This window comes from Chiloscyllium plagiosum, chromosome 39 (assembly GCF_004010195.1).
Source record: "Chiloscyllium plagiosum isolate BGI_BamShark_2017 chromosome 39, ASM401019v2, whole genome shotgun sequence".
NCBI classification, from domain to species: Eukaryota; Metazoa; Chordata; class Chondrichthyes; order Orectolobiformes; family Hemiscylliidae; genus Chiloscyllium; species Chiloscyllium plagiosum.
The window spans coordinates 9,124,151-9,148,258 of NC_057748.1; the positions used below are offsets into that span (position 1 = coordinate 9,124,151).

Sequence of the window (24,108 nt, forward strand, 5' to 3'; positions counted from 1 at the left end):
GTAAAGTGGATGAACTGTTCAGCCTCCTTGTGGGAGCACAAGGTAGTGCCGATACAGTCATCGATGTAGCGGAGGAAAAGGTGGGGGGTGGTGCCAGTGTACCTACACTGGCACCACCCCCCACTTTTTCCTCTGCTTAAGCTACACTGGCACCACCCCCCACTTTTTCCTCTGCTTAAGCTACACTGGCACCAGCCCCCACCTTTTCCTCCACTACATCGATGACTGTATCGGCGCTACCTCGTGCTCCCATGAGGAGGTTGAACAGTTCATCTACTTTACTAACACCTTCCAGCCCGACCTCATTGGATGTGGCTGCTGCTGGCCAGCAGTTGCCCATCGCTAATAGGCCATTCGCCGAGAAGTGGGTGCTCTCTTGGGCTGTTAAGGGTCAACCTCATTGCTTGTGGGTCAGGAGTCACATGGAGATGAAATATACCATCCTGTAAATGCTTCCTTATGCAAAAGATGCGTGTTTTGATTAGATTAGATTAGATTAGATTCCCTACAGCGTGGAAACAGGCTCTTCGGCCCAACCAGTCCACACCGACCCTCTGAAGGGTAACCCACCCAGATTCATTTCCCTCTGACTAATGCACCTAACACTATGAGCAATTTAGCATGGCTAATTCACCTGACCTGCACATCTTTGGACTGTGGGAGGAAACCGGAGAACTTGGAGGAAACCCACGCAGACACAGGGAGAATGTGCAAACTCCACACAGACAGTCGCCCAAAGCTGGAATTGAACCTGGGACCCTGGTGCTGTGAGGCAGCAGTGCTAACCACTGAGCTGTCCTAATTTTGAATTGTAGAAACAAATTAGTTGAATAATTGAAATTGTGAACTGTTATTGACAGTAAAATAGAATCCAGTGCAATCATTTGAATAATTATATTGCAAACGTTTGGTCAGAAAGCAACGTTATATGTGAATCTGTGGAATTCAGTTCCCCAGAGTGTGGTGGATGCTGGGACATTGAGTAAATTTAAGGCGGAGCTAGACAGATTTTCAATGGGTTGAAGAGTAATGGGAGCAGGCGGGAAAGTGGAATTGAGGCTGAGATATATCAACCATGATCATATGAAACGATGGAGCAGGCTTGTGGTGCTGAATTGCCTACTCCTGCTCCTTGTTCTTAAACCATATTGAAAAGGTGGCAGATGTTCTTCCCGAAAGTACATTAGTCAATCAGGTGGGGTTTTACAAGAAAGTAATGATACATTGTCACCATTAATGAGATTAGCTTTCACTTCCAGATTTTTAAAATTGACTTTTTACGAGTTTTAATAAGATGTATTGAATACTGAACTGACGTTCTACTAGTTGCTGGATTTGAAGCTGTGCCCCAGTGTTAGGCTCAGCATCTGGATTCCTAGTCCAGTGAGATTAACACCACACCGTCGTCGTCTTACATTGTGGTAACTTGGACAGAACATAACACTAAAGGCAGCAGCACTGTTTGGAATGAAGTTGGGCTTATAGTTGACATCTGAATGAAGGTATATTTGCTAAGTTTCAACTCGATCGCGTCATCAATGCAAACAGCTAGACTTTGCAGCATCCTTACTTCAGAAATGGAGATCCTCCCACATGGGACAAAGCAGCTCCACAGTGGGCTTTAAGCCTCCTTCCCCGGTCCCAGACAGGTTCTCTCACTGGTAGCGCTGGAAAGTTGAAATAATCTGCACCATTTACAGAGTCTTTGTTTGTTGTTTCTCTTTCCCTCTGTATTGCCATTTGATCCCTAGGGAAGGCCCAGGCTGGTTCCAGCACACAACCCATTCAGCTAGAGGATGAAAAGCACTTGCCCAGTTTTTGGATCCCGTCACTCACTCCTGAGGCGAAAGTGTCTGCCATGAGAAAACCGGTAAGGTACTCCGGGGTGATTGATTCTGGTTTGATCCACTTGCTCCAAACAACATTCTCCTCCCCCGCCTCTCAGCCTTTGGGTAGAGAATTCTGTAGGATTGAGAACTTATATTCTGGTTGCCCAGTTGGGAACCATCGTCCCTGTACCCAGTCTGTCCAGCCCTGTCAGAATTTTATATGTTGCAATGAGACCGACACCCCCCTCCTTGTTCTGCTAAACTCCAGTCAATACAGACCCAGTTGGTGCAATCTCTCCTTGAGGCATCCCAGGAATTAGTCTGGTGAATCTCTATGACAAGCATATCTTTTCATAGGCATGGAGACTCAAAACTGCACACACTACTCACCCGTGCCCTCGACAGGTGCAGTAATACTTCCCGCTCCTGAATTCAAACCCCCTTGAAATGAAGGTCGGCATGCTTTTTACGTTCCTGATTGCTTGTTGCACTTGTGCACTGGTCACTGAAAGCAAGCATGCAAGGACACCAGGGCCCTGTGTCTCTCCCAAACCACCACCTATTTATAATAGTTGAATGATCTTATTGCGTTGTTCCTACATTTCCTGAGTTTTATACACCTGAAGATCACAGGTAGTCACTTGGCATGTACTGAGATCAAAGATGATTGTTGAGTTATTTCAAGAAGAGTAATGTAGGAATTCAGGGCAACAATATGATTCACAACCTTTTATTGCCACTGTCCTTTTGGAGATCCCCACTTGCAATATTTTTTAGCTTGCACTGCGGAGTGGGTGGCATTTGTGATTTGAGTTGTTGTTGTGCTGGCTATGGAACCACTGTGAGAGAGAAATGGAGACTTGGGATATGAAGCTGTCCAAAATTGAATAGTCAGCCACCATTGCTATCTAGGCATGCACAAAGAAAGGCAAGACTTAAGAGTTACAGAATTGTACATCAAGGAAACAGACCCTTCGGTCAAACTCGTCCATGCAGACCAGATATCCTAAATTAATCTAGTCCCATTTGCATGCACTTGGCCCATATCTCTCTAAATGCTTCCTATTCATATACCCATCCAGATGTCTTTTAAATGTTGTAATTGTTTCAGCCTACACCCCTTCCTCTGACAGCTTATTCCATACACGCACCACCCTCTGCGTGAAAACATTTGTCACTTAGGTCTATTTTTAAATCTTTCCCCTCACATCTTAAACCTTTGCCCTCTAATTTTGGACTCCCCTACTCTGAGGAAAATACCTTGACTATTTACCCTGTCCATGCCCCTCATGATTTTATAAATTTCTATAAGGTCACCCCTTAGTCTCCCACACTCCAGGAAAAAAATAGTTCCAGCCTATTCAGCCTCTCCCTGTCGCTTAAAACCTCCAACCCTGGCAACATCCTTGTAAATCCTTTCTGAACCCTTTCAAGCTTCACAACATCCTTCCTGTAGCAGGGAGACCAGAACTGGACTGAGTATTCCAAAAGTGGCCTAACCAATTTGTGTTTATACAGTTCCTTTCCTGTGCTAGAGTGAGTGAGAGTAAATTTACACATGAAACATAGTGACTGTCATAATGTAGGGACTGCATGGAAAGTAGTCACTTGCATGGGGAAGAGAGGAACTGCTGATGGATCTAGTTCCTTGAGTTCAGAGACAGAAGAAAGGAGGGGAGAAATTAGGAGGACAAGTCTGTGAACCAATTCTTCCCTCATATGAAGTGATTTTACACTATTTACAGTTAAGAAAAATGATAATCTGTGAAGCAGAATATTGGGGCTGATTGAAGTAGGGCTGTTTTGCTGCAGTACACTGCCCTCACTGGTGGAACAGTGTAATTACAATATTATATTTGCATAATATGTTAAATGTGGAAAGCTATAAAGACAAACTTTCATTTTTGTGGACAGGGAATGTTGAAGGCTCTAAACTTTTAATGTGCATCTGGATGGCAAAAGGTTCATATGCCAGATCAATCCCCTAGACTGCTTGTTTTTACAGCACAGCTTTTGAAAAGAGTTAAGACTTGATTCTAGAAAGATGGTGGCAGAAAAAGCTGCAGCACATTGTGATCTGAAGCCAATTCAGATTCCTGGGGGAGAGAGACACAGCAGTGCTCACCTGATGGTTTATAGAACATTTCAATACTGTAATGTCCAGGGTAAACAATTCTGTGTTGTGAGAGATCGGCGATTGTTCGTCTTAGTGTTCAATTCTCACCAATTGTGTGTCCTTTCTCAGAACCATCTCTTCCAAATGTTTCCAAAGACGTCCATGTCTCTCCTAACACCAGTTGACTGTCCTTGTCTGCATACCGAGATTTTGGGCAGACCATTCAACTGTGAATGTGTTGCAGCCGAGACCGATGTTGGCTGTTCCCGGCCTGCATTATTGACGTGGCCATGCCCCCTCTTCTCCATCCCACACCCCTCCAGTGCCCCCCAACTTTATCTTGTATCTCTTTGCCCTTGTCGGATATCATCACAGTCAGGCTCCTCAGAGGTGTGAGAGTCTCACCCTCCGAGTCACACTTGATGAAATTGATCCTGGGTGGTGTTCATGAGGTACAGTAGTACTTAGAGCAAAGGAGTGTCAGGTTGCTCCTGGCAGCTCACTGATGAGGACAGGTCAGGATTCTGAAAATATACAGTGCACTGCTCCAGAGGTTCATGCACACAAAACAAATTGAGAATACAAGGACGCTACAAATAGACATCGACAAGTTCAGTGAATGGGCAATAATGTGCGCAGATGGAGCATAATATGGGAAGGTGTGAGATTCCTCACTTTGGCTGTAAGAATAGAAAAGCAGAATTAGTTTAAAAATTGTGAATCTTGTAAATGTTAATGTCATGCAAGAAATGGAGAAAGTTAGTAAGCAGTTCGGAAGACAAATGTCAAGTTAGCTTTTATGACAAGCAAATTGGAATACAAGAATTAAAAATATTGCTGAAGATAGACAGAGAATGTGTGATGGTTCAAGACATTTTAACACGTGCATCTTTTGGAATATTGCTTGCAGTTCTGGTCTCCTTCCTATCGGAAGGATGTTGTGAAACTTGAAAGGGTTCAGAAAAGATTTACAAGGATGTTGCCAGGGTTGGAGGATTTGAGCTATAGGGAGGGGTTGAGTAGGCTAGGGCTGTTTTCCCTGAAATGTCAGAGCCTGTGGGGTGACCTTTTAGAGGTTTATAAAATCTTGAGGGGCATGGATAGGATAAATAGACAAGGTCTTTCCCCTAGGGTCGGGTAGTCCAGAACTAGAAGGCATAGTTTTAGGGTGAGAGGGGAAAGATATAAAAGAGACCCAAGAGGCAACTCTTTCACGCAGAGGGTGGTGCATGTGTGGAATGGGCTGCCAGAGGAAGTGTTGGAGCTGGTACAATTGCAACATTTAAGAGGCATTTGGATGGGTATATGAATAGGAAGGATTTGGAGGGATATGGGCCAGGTGCTGGCAGGTGGGACTAGATTGGGTTGGGATATCTGGTCAGCAAGGGGGAGTTGGACCGAAGGGTCTGTTTCCGTGTTGTACATCTCTATGACTCTATCTAAATAGAAAAAAAACGTCATATGTCACATCAGTCCCCTAATTTGCTCCTTTTACAGCGCAGGTTTTGAAAAGGGTTGCAAGACTTGGTTCCAGAAAGGTGGTAGCAGAAAAAGCTAAATGGCAATGAATTGAGAGTTTGGTGAGACCACACCTGGAATACCTTGTGCAGTTTTGGTCTCCATTTTAGTTTGGACACAGTGACAGTAAACGTTAACTGGTTCCTGGGATGACGGAATTGTCTTTTTGTTCAATTAAATTCTAGAATGTGAGGTGGTATCATCGAATGATTCAAGGTTATGAAGGGGCTTGACAGGGAAGATGCTGAGAGGTTGTTTCCCTTGGCTGGCCAACCTAGAAAAAGGGGGACGTGGTTTGAGGATAAAGAAGCGATGATTTAGGACTGAGATCGGAAATTTCTCCTGCCAATCCCTTAAGAATTCACTATTCTGGAGGGTTGTGGATGTTCTCTTGTGGAACATATTTAAGACTGAGATTTTTGAGATCTTATGGAAATAAGAAAATTGGGACTGGGGTTGGGGTCAAGTTGAAGCAACAATCATTATTGAGGTAGCTCACTGGGCCAAATGTTTACAGTCCTATTTCTTTTCTAAAGTAATGTACATTTATTGGGACTTATTGAGATAGGGATGGGAGTTGGGATTAATGAGAGAGACCTGCTATTGGGAATAAAATAGCGGGCTATTCCATATGCTTGTCTCAGCTGTGTCTCTGAATTGTTACAGTGCCTTTTTATTGTCTCTTGCAGGATAAGACTGTCTACTGCCCAATGAGTGGGAAATCTCTGAAGATGAAAGACCTGATTCCTGTCAATTTCTTGCCAGTTGACAATAAGCTGGACCGTGTACAGCTGATCACGAGGCAGGAGCGCTATGTCTGTGCGGTGACACGGGATGTTCTGGGAAACTCTGTGCCATGTGCTGTGCTTCGACCATCGTAAGTGCCCTATGGGCTACTGCCCACCATTCCTACGACGCCTCCCTCCGATTCATAACCCAGTGTCCTCCTCCTAACCTCTACAACCAGCTACAACCGTCTGCTCTGCAAGTTCTGCCCTAGTGCACATCCGTGACTTTTTCACCTGCCTGAGATCTAAATTCTGGAGGTCCCCACCTTAACATGTGTATCCTTTTTATTGTTGCTTCAATCCTAACTCTCTCACGAGCTTGCTGTCACTTAACTTTAATATCTCATAATGGGGCTGGGTGTTGAATATTGTTTGATAACCACTCCCTGTGGTAAGCCTTGGGCTTGTATCAAGATGCTATACAAATACAAGCCGTTTGTTGTTCTATAGCGTTTGGCAGAGGGGAGACCGTGGATCTGGAAATCTACCATTCCTCACATCGTTCAAGAGATCAACCTTGAGTTGAGGAGTTTCTAGTGCTTAACATTGGTAGCCAGTAGACCAGCGATATGATTCAGGACAATTGGGGTCCATCTCCCCTTTAGCTTTGGCTCCAAACTGATTTGCCTGTTATCAGGAAGGGTGGAATAGTGGTTCCAGTGCTTGCCTAGAAACCTGGAGAACGCGAGCCATAGCCAGAAGAGACATTGTTATCGATATATATGGTCATTTGGAAATTTACCTCCCTCTCATAAAATGCATTAAATATTCAAAATATGCCTTCTCACCAGTTTTGAGAATTGTTAATGTTTGTTTCAGTGTTACTAAGATTAGTTTTGCATTATAGATTTTTATTAATTGAATTTAAATTCCATGAACGCTGTGGGATTTGAACCTGTGACCCCACTACCCACAGACAATAGTTGTTGGAGATGATCGGTGATAGTGTTTTGTGGCTACCATTACTGAGACTCTGACTTGCGTGCATATTTTTAATTCAAGCTATTCAGGCATGTTATGGCGAATCTCTGGACTGTATGGGATTTGAGTGCACACCTCGAGCCCTGAGCTCGGGGAGCTACTGCTGTGTCACAAGACCTTAAACTCCCAGCTTCATATTCCAGATATTTTTAATGAATTGATTTTAACTACTACAAGCTGCCACAGAAGGAAATCATAGAATTCCTACAGTACATCTGGAAACAGGCCATTCGGCCCCATTTGAGTCGACACCAACCCTCCAAACTGCATCCCACGCAGACCCTTCTCCTCACCCCCCCTGTGAGGCAGCAGTGCTAACCATCGTGCCACCCCATGGTGAGATTGAACCCATCTCCCTGGGTGAGGTATTAGCCTGAGCCTTTGCATTACAAAATCATATTGAATGGTGCAGCAGGTTCAGTAGTCCATGCAGTCCACCACTGCTCCTGGTTCTTGTAATGTTATGATTAACTCCCCAGTTGGAGGGTCAGTCGCCAGTGAGGTAATGTCAGTGATTGAGCACCAGGATTAGATTCCCTACAGTGTAGAAACAGGCCCTTTGTCCCAACAAGTCCACACTGATCCTCGGAAGAGTAACCCACCCACATCCATTCCCTACCCTATATTTGCCCCTGACTAATGCACTGGGCAATTTAGCATGGCCAATTCACCTGACCTGCATTTCTTTGGACTGTGGGGGGGAAACCAGACACCTGGAGGAAGCCCACGCAGACACGGGGAGTCTGTGCAAACTCCTCACAGACAGTCGCCCAAGGTGGGAATCATTTATGTAGTTACCTTGGTTTATTGTGATTTTTTTCAACTGGTTGCAGAGGGTCTGTGGTCACCATGGAGTGCGTGGAGAAACTGATTAAACATGACATGGTTGATCCGATCAGTGGAGCGAAACTGACAGAGAAGGACATAATCCTGATTCAGAGGGTGAGCGAAAGCATTGTGTTCAGCTGTATATGTGTGCGTTCCTTTTCATATCTCTTGACTGAGTGCTGCATATCAGCATAAGAAAATGGACCAGAGCATCTTTTTGTGGTTCAACACCTCCTGCCTTTTTCCTGCAAATGGGTAATCCCAGAGGTGACAAAACCCGGGGAGAAAAAAACAGGGGCAATAAATTTATTTTGGAAAATTCTCTGACTACTTGAGTGGATCAAGATTTAATCCAGCAAAGCACATTGGCAATGTGTTTTTTTTTTCCCATTCATTCATAGGATGAGGGCATTGCTGGCTAGACCAGCATTTATTTTCTATCCCTGATTGCCCAGAGGGCAGTTAAGAGTCAACCACATTGCTCTGGGTCCGGAATCACATGTAGGCCAAACCAGGTAAGGATGGCAGTTTCCTTCCCTAAATGGCATCAGTGAACCAGATAGGGTTTTCCTGATAATTGGCATTATTAGACTTTTAATTCCAGATTTTTATTGAATTCAAATTCCACCATCTGCCATGGCAGGATTCGAACCTGGGTCCCCAGGACATTACCTGGGTTTCTGAATTAACAGCCCAGATGATGCCACTAGACCATCTCCTCCTCCACTTGATACTTGATTCAGTTATTAATCCAGCTCCCTCTATAAGGCTGGCAGGGAATGAGTATATACTCCACAGGCTGGTAGTTCATTCCCGAGCTCTCAATAGCCTAGAAAACAATTATTCAACCCATCCTGCTATAGTAGCTCCACGAAAGAGCTATCCATTTTTTCCATTTCCATTAGATCAGGTATTCTGAACTACAGTTTTTAATTCTGCATAGTAACAGATCAGAAAGCACAATAATGACCATGTGGAAAACCCTGAATATGGGTCAGTGGATGAAACATGACTGTCTCGCAGTCCAGTAATGTCACTCACTGTTCTGTTTCCCACCTTATGAGAGGTCTTGCGTTTAAGTCTCATCCCAGAGACTTGAGCACATAATCTAGGCTGATGCTCCAGTACATTACTGAGGGAGTGCTGCACTGTCTGAGGTACCATCTTTCAGCTCAGTCATTAAACCTATCTGCCCTCTGATCTGGGCATTAAAGATCTCATGAAGAAGACCCCTGAATACTCTGGTGAGCTGGCCACCAGCAAATCAGCATCACTGCAACAAATTAACCCCTCATTGTACAAGGCAAGGTAGAGCAGTTACTCTTCTACAACTGGAGTGTTGTGGGAAATTAGTTGAATTGTACAACTGCAGAAGAATTGCTTTGAAAAGATTTATATATGCAGAGCAAATCAAAGGACAGCAGGTACTGTAAATCTGAAACTGAGAAATTGAGTATATCTGGCAACATCTGTGGAGTGAGAGCAGAGTTAACGTTTGAGCCCAGAACTGAAGGGTTACTGGATTTGAAACAATAGATCTGTTTCTCTCCCCACAGATGCTGCCAGGCCTACTGAGTTTCACTAGCAATTCCTGTCTTTGCATATGGAATGTCACTGGCTGCTGCTTTTGCACGTCCTGACGATGCTGTGTAATTTAACTTCTTCCTGCTGGAGGACTTTGGATTTATGATCTTTTAGATGCTGCAAGAGAAAGATTAAGGGACTGCAGTTCTCGCTGACCAGTTGTTTCTTTGGACACAGGGTGGGACTGGATTTGCAGGATCCGGAGTGAAATTGGAAGCAAAGGAGTCGAGGCCAGTGATGCAGGCGTAACAACACAGCAGTTATTGGAGCCCATTGTCCGTCAGGTGCCTGAGCAAACAAGTGGATATTTTCCTGTTTTCATTCCCCATCATCAGCACTGGCACTCAACTCCAGTTTATGAGTGATTCAGTTATTTACTGGTGACCATAGCCCCTCTGCAAAGTGTTTAAAAAAGTAATTCACAGTAGTCCAAGGAAACAGAAGAATGAGCAGGAGTCCCTGCTGTGTATTAGCTTTTGGCACTCCCATTTGTGACTGACACTCTCCTACTTCTGCTATGTGGCTACCTTCCATAATAGGATGCCAGTCAAAATATCATTTATTTCACCTTTTTGGTCACTTTCTATTTCCAACACATTCTTGATATTTTCTATTTAATAAAGTTATCCTTTTCTCTCTGCTTCTGTTTGAATGAAGGCAGTGCTGTATATTGAAACAGGGGCAGTGTGGATCAAGGGCATCATTTCATTTTTTATTCATTCATGGAATGTGGGTGTTGCTGGCTGGGCTGGCATTTATTGCATGTCCCTAGTTGCCCCTTGAAAAGGTGGTGATGAGCTGCTGCATTGAACCACTGTAGTCACCTGCTGTTGGTTCACCCAGAATGCCAATTGGGAGGAAATTCCAGGATTTTAGCCCAGTGATAGTGAAGGGACTGCAAGTCAGATTAGCGAGTGATTTAGAGGAACTTGTAGCTCCCAAATCATGATTGATATTGAGTGACTTTTGGTAGTGCTCACTATTAATGCAACACGGGAACACAGGTTGTACTCAGCTATGAAGCCAACCCCACCCACAATGTTTTTCTACTAGTTCTTCAGGCCCTCTGTGTGTGTGCATAGAACCATATTCTGAATCAGAATCCCTACAGTATGGAAACAGGCCCTTCAGCCCAACAGGTCCATACCGACCCTCTGACGAGTAACCCAACCAGACTCATTCCTCTACCCTATTTATATTTACCCATGAGTAATGCACCTAACCCTAAACATCCCTGAACACTATGGGCAACTTAACAAGGTCAATTAATCAAATTAAGAAACTTACCAAATCCTCTGTTTCATGGAAAGGCAGGGACAGTGTTCTTTTGCCAATAAGTTGAGGATCATCTTTGATTTTAAGTAGTGGCATAGGTTTGAGGGTTACTTTGTTCTTTTCTCGGTGTTACCTATTTGATCATGGGAGCATCATACCCTAGCTTTTTGGTCACAGCAAATATCACATCAGAACTCAAACACCCCAGAACAGATGATTTGGTCATTTATCACTTTGCACAATTGTGGGAGCTTGCTATGTGCAAATTAGCTGACCACACACAAAAAATACTTCATTGGCTGCAGAACACTTGCTGTGGTTATGGAAATCACAGAAGGTAATGTTGATTGTCTCACCATGAATTTCTACTTGAATTGGTAGAGGCTAGGGCTATTGAAACGTGTGAAATAATCTTGGTTGAGATAGACATTGCAATTAAAAATATAAACACTAAGAATGACTGCCACTACAGATAGAGCATTAACACCTACAATCAATGTGATTACTTCAGTACGATTGTGGGCAAACTATTTCACAATTGTGTTGAAAAAGACACACAAATTAAGTTTTACTAAAAGATTTATTGACAAACTCAGCTTCTTGAAGACACAGACTTTGATGTGCATCTTGTATTTAGGAGACTCCAACAGTGACCAGCAAATTCTGAAAATCTGTAGGGCTCAAAGCAGTTTGGTGTTCTGTCTACTCTTTCTCCCTCCCCCCCAAAAAAACCCACCACACACAACCCTTTGAGGCTGACTCTCACATGAGTATTGTTCCAAAGCTCTAGACTTTACAAGTGTATTGTGCATGTTTCTTGGCAATGGCTCAAAATGCAACTGAAGCCAGAGTGTGGCCTCCACACCCACTCCTGAATGGTCATAGTTTAGTAAGCAGGAGCAACAGGTCCAATTTCATGTTCTGCTTCTCCCTAAATCTATTGCAGCCAACCTTTGTTCTCCCTAGAACAAAAGGAGATTTGCCGGGGGGAGAGGAGAGGAGGAAGATTAGGATAGATTTTACTTAAAAGGTGGACATTGGTATTCCTGTTAGCTAATGGCTCAAGGGTAGAGAGGTTGTTGGGGAATGGGGTGGGAAGAGGACAGACAGACATTTTTCATGAGCAGTAATATCCTAGAACATAATTCATGAGGGTGACAGAAGGGAGAATACATTTCAAGTTAGTGGGATGGATACGGAGGGGAATAAGACAAAGTTGATTACTGTTCAGCAAGCTAGCACCATCTTCAGGGGCTGAATAGTCACCTGCTGGGATGGAAAATTCACAGACGTGAATTTAAATGATAGAATCACATTACCTTAATGTCAGGGTTTTGGAAATGTCAATGGCACTGCATTTGACCATGACGACCTGTAGCTTGGTGTGTTTGTAGATACTTCTTAACTCCCCTGGAAGATATGACATATCATTGGAGCAGGTTTAGAGGTAGGGATGCTATTATGGCACCTCAAGTGGTTATGCTTGTTTATATATTATAAACACAGCAGGGCAAACAAGGATTGAAGGAAATTCCCATCATTGAGAAACAGACTTTTCAGCTTCACTGATACAGTTCTCTCATTAGGGAGGTAGGCCAGCCTTGTTCAGGTCTGGGTGACCCTGGAATTAAGTTAAATAAGCCATTCAGAGCCAGCAGGCACCAAAGGGTACATTTTACTGTATCGACATGAAGAGTAATGACATAATTTACAGGAGTTTTAAACTTGGTCAAACCAATTATTTCAGTGGTGTTCCACTGCAGTGGCAGCTGTTGGAAAATGGCTGGTTCTTAATGGCACCCAACCAATGTTCATGCCAAGACCAGAGCAGAATGTCCCAAGCTGAAGAACAGTAATAATTCTGTGACTGTCAACATCAACTATACTGGTTTGTAAAAAGGTAAAGTAGGTGTAATCCCAGAAAATGGTAGGGTTGCTCTAAGAGATGGCTGGTGGTCGTTTAACCTGAGGGTCACCACACTTTAGGCAAGGTTGAGAGGGTGGGATCATCATGGTAACCCTCAGCTGTTGTGTACCCAGTGGTTAATGTAGTTTACTTAATTTTGTTTCATCAGTTCTTTTTGCCCATTCCAATTGCCAAAGTGCAGTTAAGCATCAACCATATTGCAGGGGGGGGGGGGGTGTGAAAGAGGCACAAGTAGGCCAGACCAGGTAAGGATAGCAGATTTCCTTTCTCAAAATGATAAAAAATCAACCAGCTGAGATTTTAAAAAGTCACTAGCAACGATAGCCACGTTTTGACAAACTTAACTCCATTAATAAAAGCTGGAATTAGGTCAACTCTAGGGGTTTGAACCTGGGCCTCTGAAATAACTGGTCTAGTGACAATACCACTACACCACAAACATTTTTCTGTAATATCTAGTATCCCCTTCACCAACAACACACCCCAACACCAAACCTCACATGTAACCACAAGTGAAGGATTCTTCTCCTCTCTCCCCCACATTCTCAATTCCACCACTTCCTCTCCTTCATTTGTCACAGGATTATCAAAACCATAATTTGCTAAAATCTGGTTCTACAAAAAAAAAGTGAAGGTGCAGCAAAACAAAGGTTTGAGGATGAAATAAGGACTAGAAACAAAAACAAGCTGGGATAAAAATCCTCAAAGAAATGAATTAATGCAGACACCACCAAGTTAAATAGCTTCTTACACACAGCAATGGTGGGAAAATGAGACTCAGTGATCCCAGTGCTGGTTAAAACTCATCGTGTTGGACCATCAAATCTCCAAAATCTGTCACAGTGCTCCCTACGAATCTGTGATAATTCTTCAAGATTTCTTCCTTTGAAAGTTTGCCATCCTGACACAGAAGTGAGACTTCATGTTAGAATGAGGGTGACATTAGGAACAGCCTCTCAAAGCACAGCACAATTCTAACAGCATAATCTCTAAAGGATAAATGACATGAGGGAAAAATGCAATTCATTTTCAGTAACATATTGCAACAGCTCCTGGCAGTCTTACGGAGGTCCACATGGTGTGAATGAATCAGTTAACATTGTAGCTTGTCTGAGTAAGTTTTCTCCCTAATCCCACTCAAAAGCCTGTTGCCAGGGTGGAGGGAAGATAATTTCTCATCTTAAAAAGATTCCATGATGGCACCTTACAGATCCCACTCTACCTGCATGTGCAGAGGAGAGCAGGCTATCAGTTGAGTATCTCACTGCCATGGAATGAGGCAGTGCTCTCGTCTGCTATTCAGACCAGCAGTGGCAAGAACAGCAATCGACTGCACAGTCTTTAGGAGTGCAGCATGATCCAAAAAAAAAAAACACAACAACCCTGACTTGCACAGAACTCCCTTCCCTGTTGAGTGTCTGCTCAGATCCTGTAACTCCTGGCCCAGCTCCGTATCAGAGTGAGGTTCACAGGTTTTCCCCAATATGTAAAAAAAAGTGAATTTGTTTGTAACAAGCTACACACTCCTGTTTGGAGGTAAGAAAAAGGCACCAATACAAGGTGTGCCCTCTGGGCTTTAGAGTTCTCCAGATATTTAAAAGGAACTATTAAATATGTGCAGATCCTTCTTACTGGGAATTGGAATTTTAAAGCCCGCAGCAGCTTCTCACACATCCAACGTTTGAACCTACACATTCAGGGCAGTAATGGACAAGCTTTCCTTTGCAACAATGCCACACCTTTTAGACAGAGTTGGGGCAATTCCTGCTTCTTATCCATTTACTCCCACAAAGACCAACCTTCTATTAATGACAGGCTTCCTGTCCTCCAACAGGAGATACTGGACAAGAATGGAGCTTTAGGGGGGGAAAAAAATGGCTCCAATCAATCACGGTGTCCAAATGTTAGTACACACAGATAAACAAACTGAATAACAGGTGGAACTGAACAAGACTCAGGTACAAGGGGAAAAAAAAACTTTCATATTCAGCACCTCTTAAACAGAACAGACAAAATAAAACTGGACCCAAAACAAATGCTCCCCTTCACTCCCACCCAATCTCTTATTGAAACTGGTGTGTCATGATATGGCACAGGTCCCCACAGAGGACAAACACCAGCCAGGCTCAAGCTGGTGACCATACTCACTCACACACCCACCACAGATTTCCATCTATTATTTGGGATGGTTTCCCTTTCCTTGTACACCCATCACTACTCCCACCAAACCCTCCCCCCCCACCCACCCACAAAAAAACAAATAAATCCAAGAAGATATCCCATCAAGGAAAAGAAAAAGGTACTGCATTAAGTGAGTAAATAGCTAGGTGCTGGGAGCACCACTCATTAAACATGGGGATAAAAACACTCTTCCCCTGCCAGGGATCAGGTTGGTTACAGTGAGAAATGAATTTTCCATCAAGCTCACCTTTGGCTTCAGCACTTGCAATAGAATAAGATCACCCTCAAAGTGACTCCAATTTAAAAGTTGTATGCTTCCTTTGAAAGATTCGGCTTTTGTTATAGGGCCTTTTGTGGGCTGTTAGTCCCAATTTTAAAAAAAAGACATTGGCTAATGTCAAACTAGAACAGGATGGAGCAAATTTCACCTCCCACAGAAAACAAAAATGGAAAAATATTTCCCTGCTGGCGAAGGGATGCTCAAAACAAAAAAAAAAGACATTTTCCTCTAGAATTCAAACACCATGCTGGGATAAATGCACTTGCAAACCTACCAATTAATAACAGGTGTCAGATTTAATCCAATACAGAGAGCTCACATGGCTTTCTAGTTGTTGGGGCAGTCAGATGGGCATTGTGTGGTCTTCTGCACCAACAGAATGTCAAGATCCAATCTTTTTTGGGAAAACAAGGGGTGGGAAGGTTAACTTGATGGAAAATTCAGTCCCACGTGAGGAGGGTTAAAGAATCAATTAAATAAATACAATTAATAATTTTGATCACAATTCAAAATTAGTCATGTCTTGGGTTAGGCAGAATTAAAATGCAATTCCTTTGGATTGGTGCCAATTCCGATGGGTTCATTGACGGGAAATAGTGCATCAAGGATCACAGCTCATCGTGTTTCCGTGTCAGATCCTCCCCATAATTGGTCACTTGGCTGCCAACAAACATATTCCAGTTGTCTAAAATCTCTTGCTTTGTCAATTTATCATCCTGCAAATTAGAAAGCAAGTGACAAAAGAAAAAGGGTTATTGGGAGTTAATTGGAACAGCAGAATATTGGAATTCCTTAAGCAGATCTCGACTGGACCATTTGATTTAAAAAAACCACACTAAACTGAACCCGAGGGATAAAATTCACCCATTCTTCTTTACAAGAGCTGTCTTATTAGCTAACCCCATGCTCAATTCCCTAGAGCTCCACTAATATCGAAGCTTGTGGGAAAGCTCCTTCACCAGGAACAGGTGGATGGGCAAACATCAGAGGAGGCGGGCGAGTAAAAGATTAGAGAATTAAGAGGGGCGGGGCAGCAGCTTTGTGTAAAACAGTGTCCACAGAGAGTAAACCATACTTGCGTACACATACACAACAAAAGTGAGAAAGGGGATAAGAGCATGAGAGTGTGTGTAGAGGGAGGTGGGGGAAAAAGGGAGGGATTGCAGAATTTGAAAAAGGAGACCTTGCTAAAATGTTTTTCAGGGAAAAGATATATTTTTTTGAACAGTGAAGGAGTTAAGGGCTACGGTGAGTGGGCTGGTAAGTGGAGCAGAGTCCATGAAAAGACCAGCCATGATCTTATTGTATGGTGGAGCAAGCCCGATGGGCCGAATGGCCAACTTTTTAAAAAATATTCTTATGAGGCAAAAGGCAGGAGTGATGGAAGAGGGAGTGTGAATGAAACAGGGTGAGAGTGTGTAACAAAGATGATGAAGCAATAGTAACACCCACGCACCTGAGTGTGTTGAGACAGAGACGTTATTGTAAAAATTGGAGTAAGGAGAGGGATTTTTGTGGGGTGGGGGTGGGAAATGTCATGTTTCAGCAAGATCACAAGATGTTGGCACCAACCAATGAACTGACCTGGTTTTTATCAGACTCATGGATGAGATGTTTGGCCTCTGCTTCGGTGTGATCATAGTCTCCAGGAAGGATCCAATGCTCGATCTCATTGCGGTCCAGCTTTCCGTCCTTGTTTGTGTCACGGAAGTCTCGGAACTGCTCCTTTTCATTCCTTATCCACTCAGGCTCGGGCTCACCCTCTTCAGGTGTATACATGTCACCTGTCAGAGATGGATTACAGAGAGAAAGTTACTGGCTGCATGGTCTCTGGTGAGTCGTACACATTAGGAAGGATCAATGTTTGATGCCAAGCCATCAGATTACTTAATAAAAAACACAGTAAGTGTAATGGGAAGTATAGGTTAAAAAGTAGCTACTTCACAAAATGTTAAAAGTTGTGCCAATTAAAATTAGAATATCTACCAAGACTACTGTCCATAAATGAATTAGAAGCAGAGCATACTTATAGCATGACACACAGCAAACAGATTCTGGATCAGTGGTGCTGGAAGAGCACAGCAATTCAGGCAGCATCCGAGGACAGGCAAAATCAACGTTTCGGGCAAAAGCCCTTCATCAGGAATAAAGGCAGAGAGCCTGAAACATGGAGAGATAAGCTAGAGGAGGGTGGGGGTGGGGAGAGAGTAGCATAGAGTACAATGGGTGAGTGGGGGAGGAGATGAAGGTGATAGGTCAGGGAGGAGAGGGTGGAGTGGATAGGAACACGGCAAACAGAGTCTATTTTAAAAAGAAAATATATTTCTTAACTACAGAAAGTGAAATTCTTGACTGAAATAAATGACTCCAATAAAAGTAAGTTGCTTTCTCTAGTGAAAAGAATGGAGGATAATATAAATTTGTAATATAAAGAATTACTTATAGCAGTGTAATCTCCAGGTATACTTGTCAATCCAGCCAGGAACATTGGTATTATTGTATGCTGCTTTAACTCAAAGCTTTCAGACTCAGTTCCTCCAGGACTGCAATTCAAATCCAGCCCAAATGCTATTGTTTCAGAGACACTTTTATATTGGGCCCAGGATTCAAAATGCAGCACAGAAGCAGCTCTCATTTGTTGTCAGGTCAGGCTTTGACTGCCTTCTCAAGGCCACATTTGTGAACCAATTCCACTACTTTGGAGGAGAAATGGGAGACTTTTCCTCCTGGTGTCCTGGCCAATCCTGCACTCAAATCAAAACAAAAACTGACCAATGCTGTTTGTGACTCTATGTCTCAGCTGGTTGCTGTATCTCCTGCACGATAACCCTTCAAACGTCAGAAGCACTTCATTGGTTGTGAAGTATTTTAGGAAGTGTAGCAGTCATGAAAGACACTGTATAAATGTACATCTCTTGTACAGGCGGCAGGATGGTTGGCTTAAGAATTGGGGACCTTTCTCGTACAGTAGGACTTGGTCTTGGGGCTGAGAATAAGGGTGGGGCACACAATGCAGAGGGAGCACCCAAGGTCAAGTGTAACAAATGATCAGTGTTACAATCAAAGACAAAAATAAAGCAACTTAACACAAGTGTTTTAAAAATGTAATCTAAAATTAGATTCATCCAGAGACAAAACTACAGTGGAAGAGAAAGATAATAATCTTACTGATGTATTCTTTGATATCAACCATTCCATCACCATCTTTGTCAATGTCTTCAATGGTTTCCTGAAAAGGTAAAGGTAAAGATGACATTAGAAGCCTTTGCTCAGACACTGTCTTAGAGCACAGCAACAGTGGATCCACGCCATCAGTCCACATTCATTTCAATGGATAGTAGGCATTCAGGGAATTTTCAAGATATAAATGTGGCCGTTAGGCTACCAGAGACCATCTCTGAAACAGGCTCAGGAACTTGGGGAAGACAGTGACAGTGGTTATATTACTGGACTGGTAAATCCAGAGCTTCAGGTTCGAATCCCATTGTAGCAGATAGTGGAGGTCAAATTAAATGAAAGAGAATCTGAAATTATTAGACTGTTTCCAAAATCCAACTGGTTCACTCACCCCCTTCAGGAAAAAGATATAGGCCATCCTTATCTAGTCACTAAAAGGATATTTATAAATAGTGTAGATAATAATGTGGGCAGAGATGGTAAAGACTGGCCAGATGGTTGACAGTGAGGAATAAGGTTACAGAAGGATATAAATGGATTGGTTAGGTGGGCAGACCTGATTAAATGTGAGGTGACACACTTTGGGAAAAGGAACAAGACAAGGGAGTACTCGGAGAATGGCAAAATACCAGAAAGTGGAGGTATCTGAGGATGTCCACTTCTCCCTGCAAGCAGCCTAGCAGATACTTGCCTTGATCAGATGGGCCTGTTGGAGCTGTACAGAGCTTTGGTTACGCCATACCTGCAGTACTGTTAACAGTTCTGATCACCACACTACAGCGAGAATGTGATTGCACTGGACAGGCTGCAGAGAAGATTCACCAGGATGTTGCCTGGGATGAAGCATTTCAGCGATGAAGAGAGGCTGGATAAGCTAGAGTTGTTTTCTTTGGTGCAGAGAAGGCTTAAGGGGAACCTGATAGAGGTGTATAAAAGAGTACGAGGTGCATGAACAGTACAAACAGAAAGCAGCTGTTCCTCTTAGTTGAAGGGAGCACACAAGGTGATAGGCAGGAAACTTAAAGGGGATGAGGGGAAAACCTTTTTCACACGGAGGCTGATGCGATCTGGAAAACACTGCCTGGGAGGGTCATTGAGGTGGAAAACCTTTTTCAAAGGAAAAAAAACTGGATGAACGCCTGAAGTAGTGTCAAAACATCCAAGGCTATGGGCCTACTGTTGGAAAGTAGGATCAGATAGTATTACATATAGTTGGCAGTACAGACTCAATGGGCTGAAAGGCCTCATCTGTACTGTATGATCCTTTGAAAAGAATCATTTGGTTCACCAATGCCCTTTAGGGAAGGAAATCTGCCTTCCCAGGTCTGGCCTACATAGTACTGCAGGCCCTCAGCAACATTGTCAACTCTGAAATGGCTGAACAAACTACTCATTCATGGGCAATTAAGGATGGGTGATAATTGTCAGCCTCACCAGTGCTGCTCAAATGCAAAGAAATTTATTTTATATAAAAAAAACAGGGAGAGGTCAGGGGAAAAGTGATTTAGCTACCCTTTCACAGTCCTGCTTACCGTCACAACAATGCTCTTCATGTAGTCAAACTCCTCAGGGTGAAGGAATGCACTGAACTCCTCCCGTGTGGCAATCAGGTCGCCATTTTTGTCCGCCATCTTGAATCTACGCTCATCTCTCTTGTACATCCTTTTGTAGGCCTCCTTGTCATCCACATGATTGAAGGCTTCATCTGGAGGGAACATTAAAAGCCAGATGATAAAACAAGGGGGATATCTGTTCCCACTGGGAAGAGGGTCAGTGAGCAGTAGACACTTAAAATAATTGATGCAAGAACAAGGGGCGATAAGAGGGGAACATTTATTATAGAATCCCTACAGAGAGGAAACAGGCCCTTTAGCTCAGCAAGTCCACACTCACCCTCCGAAGAGTATCCCAACCAAATCCATTCTCCTACTTCTCTATATTTACCCCTGACTAGTGCATGTAAACTACACATCCATAAACTCTATGGGGCAATTTAGCATAGCCAACTCACCTAACCTGCACATCTTTGGATTGTGGGAGGAAATTGGAGCACCCAGAGGAAACCCACGCAGACACAAGGAGAATGTGCAAACTCGACACAGACAGACACAGTCATCCGAGGCTGGAATCGAACTCAGATCCCTGGGGTTGCGAATCAGCAGTGGTAACCACTGAGCCACCGTGCTGCCCCAAGCAAAGCTAGTTACGATTTGAAATGTTCAGCCTAAGGGAATGGTCAGAGCAAATTTGATAACTTAAGGCCACTGGACAGTTTAAATTCTTTTGTGGGATGAAAGCAGTACCAGCTTGTATTTACTGTGCCTCCTTAGGCAGGCTTGTGGGCATCAGACATTGAAATTACTGACCCATTCATTTCAAAAGAGAAGACTAAGAACTCAGTGTGAGGAAGAGGCAGCCATTTGTCCCCTCCAACCTGTCCTGCCATTTAAGATCTGATGTAGCCCTATCTCCAGTTTCTCCGTAACACCCAACCTTGAATATATCGACTGACACGCTATATCCCACTGCTCTCTGGGGAAAAAGCATTCAAAATGCCAACAAACATTAGCAAGAATTCCTCTTCATTGGTGCATCTACCAAACATGGACTAGAGCAGTTCAAGACAACAATTAATGACCAAGCTGCAAAGGCTATAGAGGCACAGACACAAAATGGACTGAATTAGCCTCCCTACTTTGCTGCTTGATATGATAATCTGCAACATGTTTTAAACTAGATGCATTTATTCCAGAGAATCCCAGTATGAAGATGATACCCTCTAGTTAGGGTTCTGGCTCAAGTGCCCCCCCATGATTAAGTGATGGCTTATTCAAGACCCCCAGTTGGAGTGTCTTTTAAACCAGATCAGCTGTAACAGTGTGGAGATTGTTGAAACAGTTTGTTTTGATCAAGGGGTGAACCAGGTTAAATCAAGGTCAGAATCAAAGCTGGGTGACAGGGGTTGGTTATTTCCAAGAGAATGATAGATAAGTGGATTCTACGTAAGGTATTATGGGGGAGCAGTGACAGGGGTAGTGTCAGTGGGCTAATAAACCAGAGGCCGAGGCTAATCTATTGAGGTCAAATTCCACACAGGCAACTCAGAATTATAGGACCCTTACAACACTAAGAGGCCATTCAGTCCATTGAGTCCAAGTCGACCCTCTGAAGGGCATCCCACCCAGAATCTCACCTTATCCTTGTAACACATTTACTATAGCTAGCCTGCACAACCCTGGATACTACTGGAGAATTTAACTGGTGGAGTTTAAAATTCCATTGATAAATCAGAAAACATGGTCCAGAAGCAATGAAGCGATCACTAATTGTCACAAAATCCCCAACTGGAACAATGTTTTCAAAAGGAGGGAAATCTGGTCTGGCGTACAAAACCACAGCAATGTGGTTCACTTTAAAATGGCCTGGACAGCCGTTAGGTTCAAGGACAATGAGGGATGGGCAACAGATGTTGGCCTTGTCAGTGACATCAACATTCTATAAGACAGTTCCCGTCACTGCCATTTACACACCATTTTGAATGTGGATATGTCCATTTGTGTCCCATAGTTTGAAGCTTTCTCTTGTGCCTCCAAGCAGCTGATAATGCCCACCAGCAACCACATCGTGTACGGTGGCTCAGTGGTTAGCACTGCTGCCTCACAGTGCCAGGGACCCAGGTTCGATTCCTGCCTTGGGCGATTGTGTGCGGAGTTTGCATATTCTCCCAGTGTCTGCGTGGGTTTCCCGCAGGTGTACATGTTTCCTCCCACAATCCAAGATGTGCAGGTCAGGTGGTGAATTGGCTGTGCTAAATTGCCCATAGTGTTCAGGGATGTGTCAGTTAATCCGGGGTAAGTGTAGAGTAATAAGGTAAGGGAATGGGTCTGGGTGGGTTACTCGGAGTGTCAGTGTGGACTTGTTGGGCTGAAGGGCCTGTTGCCACACTGTAGGGATTTATATGAAATCTCACCTCGTCTGATGAGCAAAGCTAGGGCTCAGAGGCACTAATTGTTGCTGTTGAGCTCCTGAGTGCCAACAACTGTGTGGCCCCTTTAAGGTGGTGGTGGTGGTGTTTGGCCTAACCGGCCGAATGTCCAGTCTTGATTCTTGTCCAGAAACAAGGCTTATTTAAAAACTTGGCAAGCGAAGCAGCACCCCCAGACCAGGACAAGAGCAGCTCCAACGACACTAAGTTTAACACCATCCAGGCTAAAACCAGTTGAATGGCCCATTCACCATCTTCAACATTCACTGGATCAAATGAACCACTGCGTCCACTCAACCAACATAAAACACTAGGCTACTTCTTTAAGTGAAGCCTCCTCACTGCTCATCTGCCAGATCACTGATGCTTAGTGGCATCTACAAATCACACTGCAGCAATTCACCAATACTCCCTGGAGAGCACTTTTCAAACCCACAACCTCTACCATCTAGAAGGACAAAGGGAAGCAGATACATGGGACATCAGCATCTGAAAGTACTTGTCCAAGCCTCACACCAACGAGACTTAGAAATCTAATCACCATTCCTTCAATGTGGCTGGGTCAAAAATCATAGAACTCTCTCCCTACTTTAAAAAGAGCAATTAAAAATGGCCAATGAACAAAAATAGTCCATGCAGCAATGCCAATATCCCCTGAATGAATAAAGGCGCACTCCCACCAAAATTTGAACAGCCTGGAAAGTCTGAGAGAATAGCAAAAGAAAGGAGGATTTAACTTTAAGAATACAGACTGCTACTTCACAGGAGTTTGGCGAGATCAGACCTGGACAACTGCAGACTTTTGGATTTCTTCAAGAAGGGATATTCTTGGTTTGGAGACAGTTCAGAGAAGAATCACTACATTGATCTCTGGGATAAGGAGTAATGAGAGACAGCTCTTCAAAAGGAAAAGACTTAAATAAAAGTCCATTTACTGCTCATTTACCAAATGAACAGAGACACAGATCTTTAGATTGCTCCATCTGGGCTTTAGCCCATTTGCCAGATTCAGTTTGGGTTTGCAATATCAGCATTCATCTCAGACTGCAGTCCAGATAGTCACATTTGTAGCTTCATTGGAGTGAACCAGGAGGGAACCAGGCTACTGCAGTGATGCCCATGTGACCAAATAACTTGCCAGGGTTAAAATGATCAGAGCTAAATTAACCTGTAGATGGATGTTGCCCACAAGATCCTTGGATGCAACATTATGAATAGACTTTTCAGGTTTGCATGCATACTCAAAACAAAAGCTGACAAAGGATGTGATCTTGCCTCCACCTCAGGAAGATCCTTGTTAAATACACAGTCTACAACCAAGAAATTATTTCCTTCAGTTACATGAACTAGAGTAGTGTTGGAAAAGCACAGCAGTTCAGGCAGCATCCGAGGAGCAGGGGAGAAAAAAACAATGTTTTGGCCATCAGCCCTTCATCAGGACTGATTTTCCTGCTCCTCGGATTGCTGCCTGAACTGCTGTGCTTTTCCAACACCACTCTAGCCTAGAATCTGATTTCCAGCATTTGCAGCCCTTGTTTTTACCTACTTCAGTTACATGAAATAGAGTCTTAGCCTAGGACCACATTGAGAAAGCATTTGTCGAGTTTCCTTTCCCCAACACCAAACCTGACACTTAGAA

General features: G+C 43.5%; 2 protein-coding genes across 6 annotated transcripts in view; one reads left to right on the forward strand and one right to left on the reverse strand.

Moving 5' to 3' along the window:
- Positions 1–10,284, forward strand: part of LOC122542204 (nitric oxide synthase interacting protein) — a 38,096-nt gene extending 27,812 nt beyond the window's left edge. For all 3 annotated transcript variants that reach the window (XM_043679676.1, XM_043679675.1, XM_043679674.1), the window contains exons 6-9: positions 1,752–1,870; positions 6,153–6,340; positions 8,066–8,174; positions 9,822–10,284. In XM_043679676.1, the coding sequence (XP_043535611.1) occupies positions 1,752–1,870; positions 6,153–6,340; positions 8,066–8,174; positions 9,822–9,893 (488 nt within the window). In that variant the 3' untranslated portion in view covers positions 9,894–10,284. The remainder of the gene's footprint in view (positions 1–1,751; positions 1,871–6,152; positions 6,341–8,065; positions 8,175–9,821) is intronic.
- A 1,351-nt stretch (positions 10,285–11,635) lies between these two features.
- rcn3 (reticulocalbin 3, EF-hand calcium binding domain) overlaps positions 11,636–24,108 on the reverse strand; it is a 20,999-nt gene continuing 8,526 nt past the window's right edge. For 2 of the 3 annotated variants that reach the window (XM_043679684.1, XM_043679683.1), the window contains exons 4-7: positions 20,017–20,189; positions 18,476–18,536; positions 16,892–17,091; positions 13,628–16,023 (exon numbers count right to left, since the gene is read on the reverse strand). In XM_043679684.1, coding sequence (XP_043535619.1) covers positions 15,916–16,023; positions 16,892–17,091; positions 18,476–18,536; positions 20,017–20,189 — 542 coding nt within the window. In that variant the 3' untranslated portion in view covers positions 13,628–15,915. Of the gene's footprint in view, positions 16,024–16,891; positions 17,092–18,475; positions 18,537–20,016; positions 20,190–24,108 lie in introns of all 3 variants that reach the window. The other variant, XM_043679685.1, reaches the window with a different exon arrangement.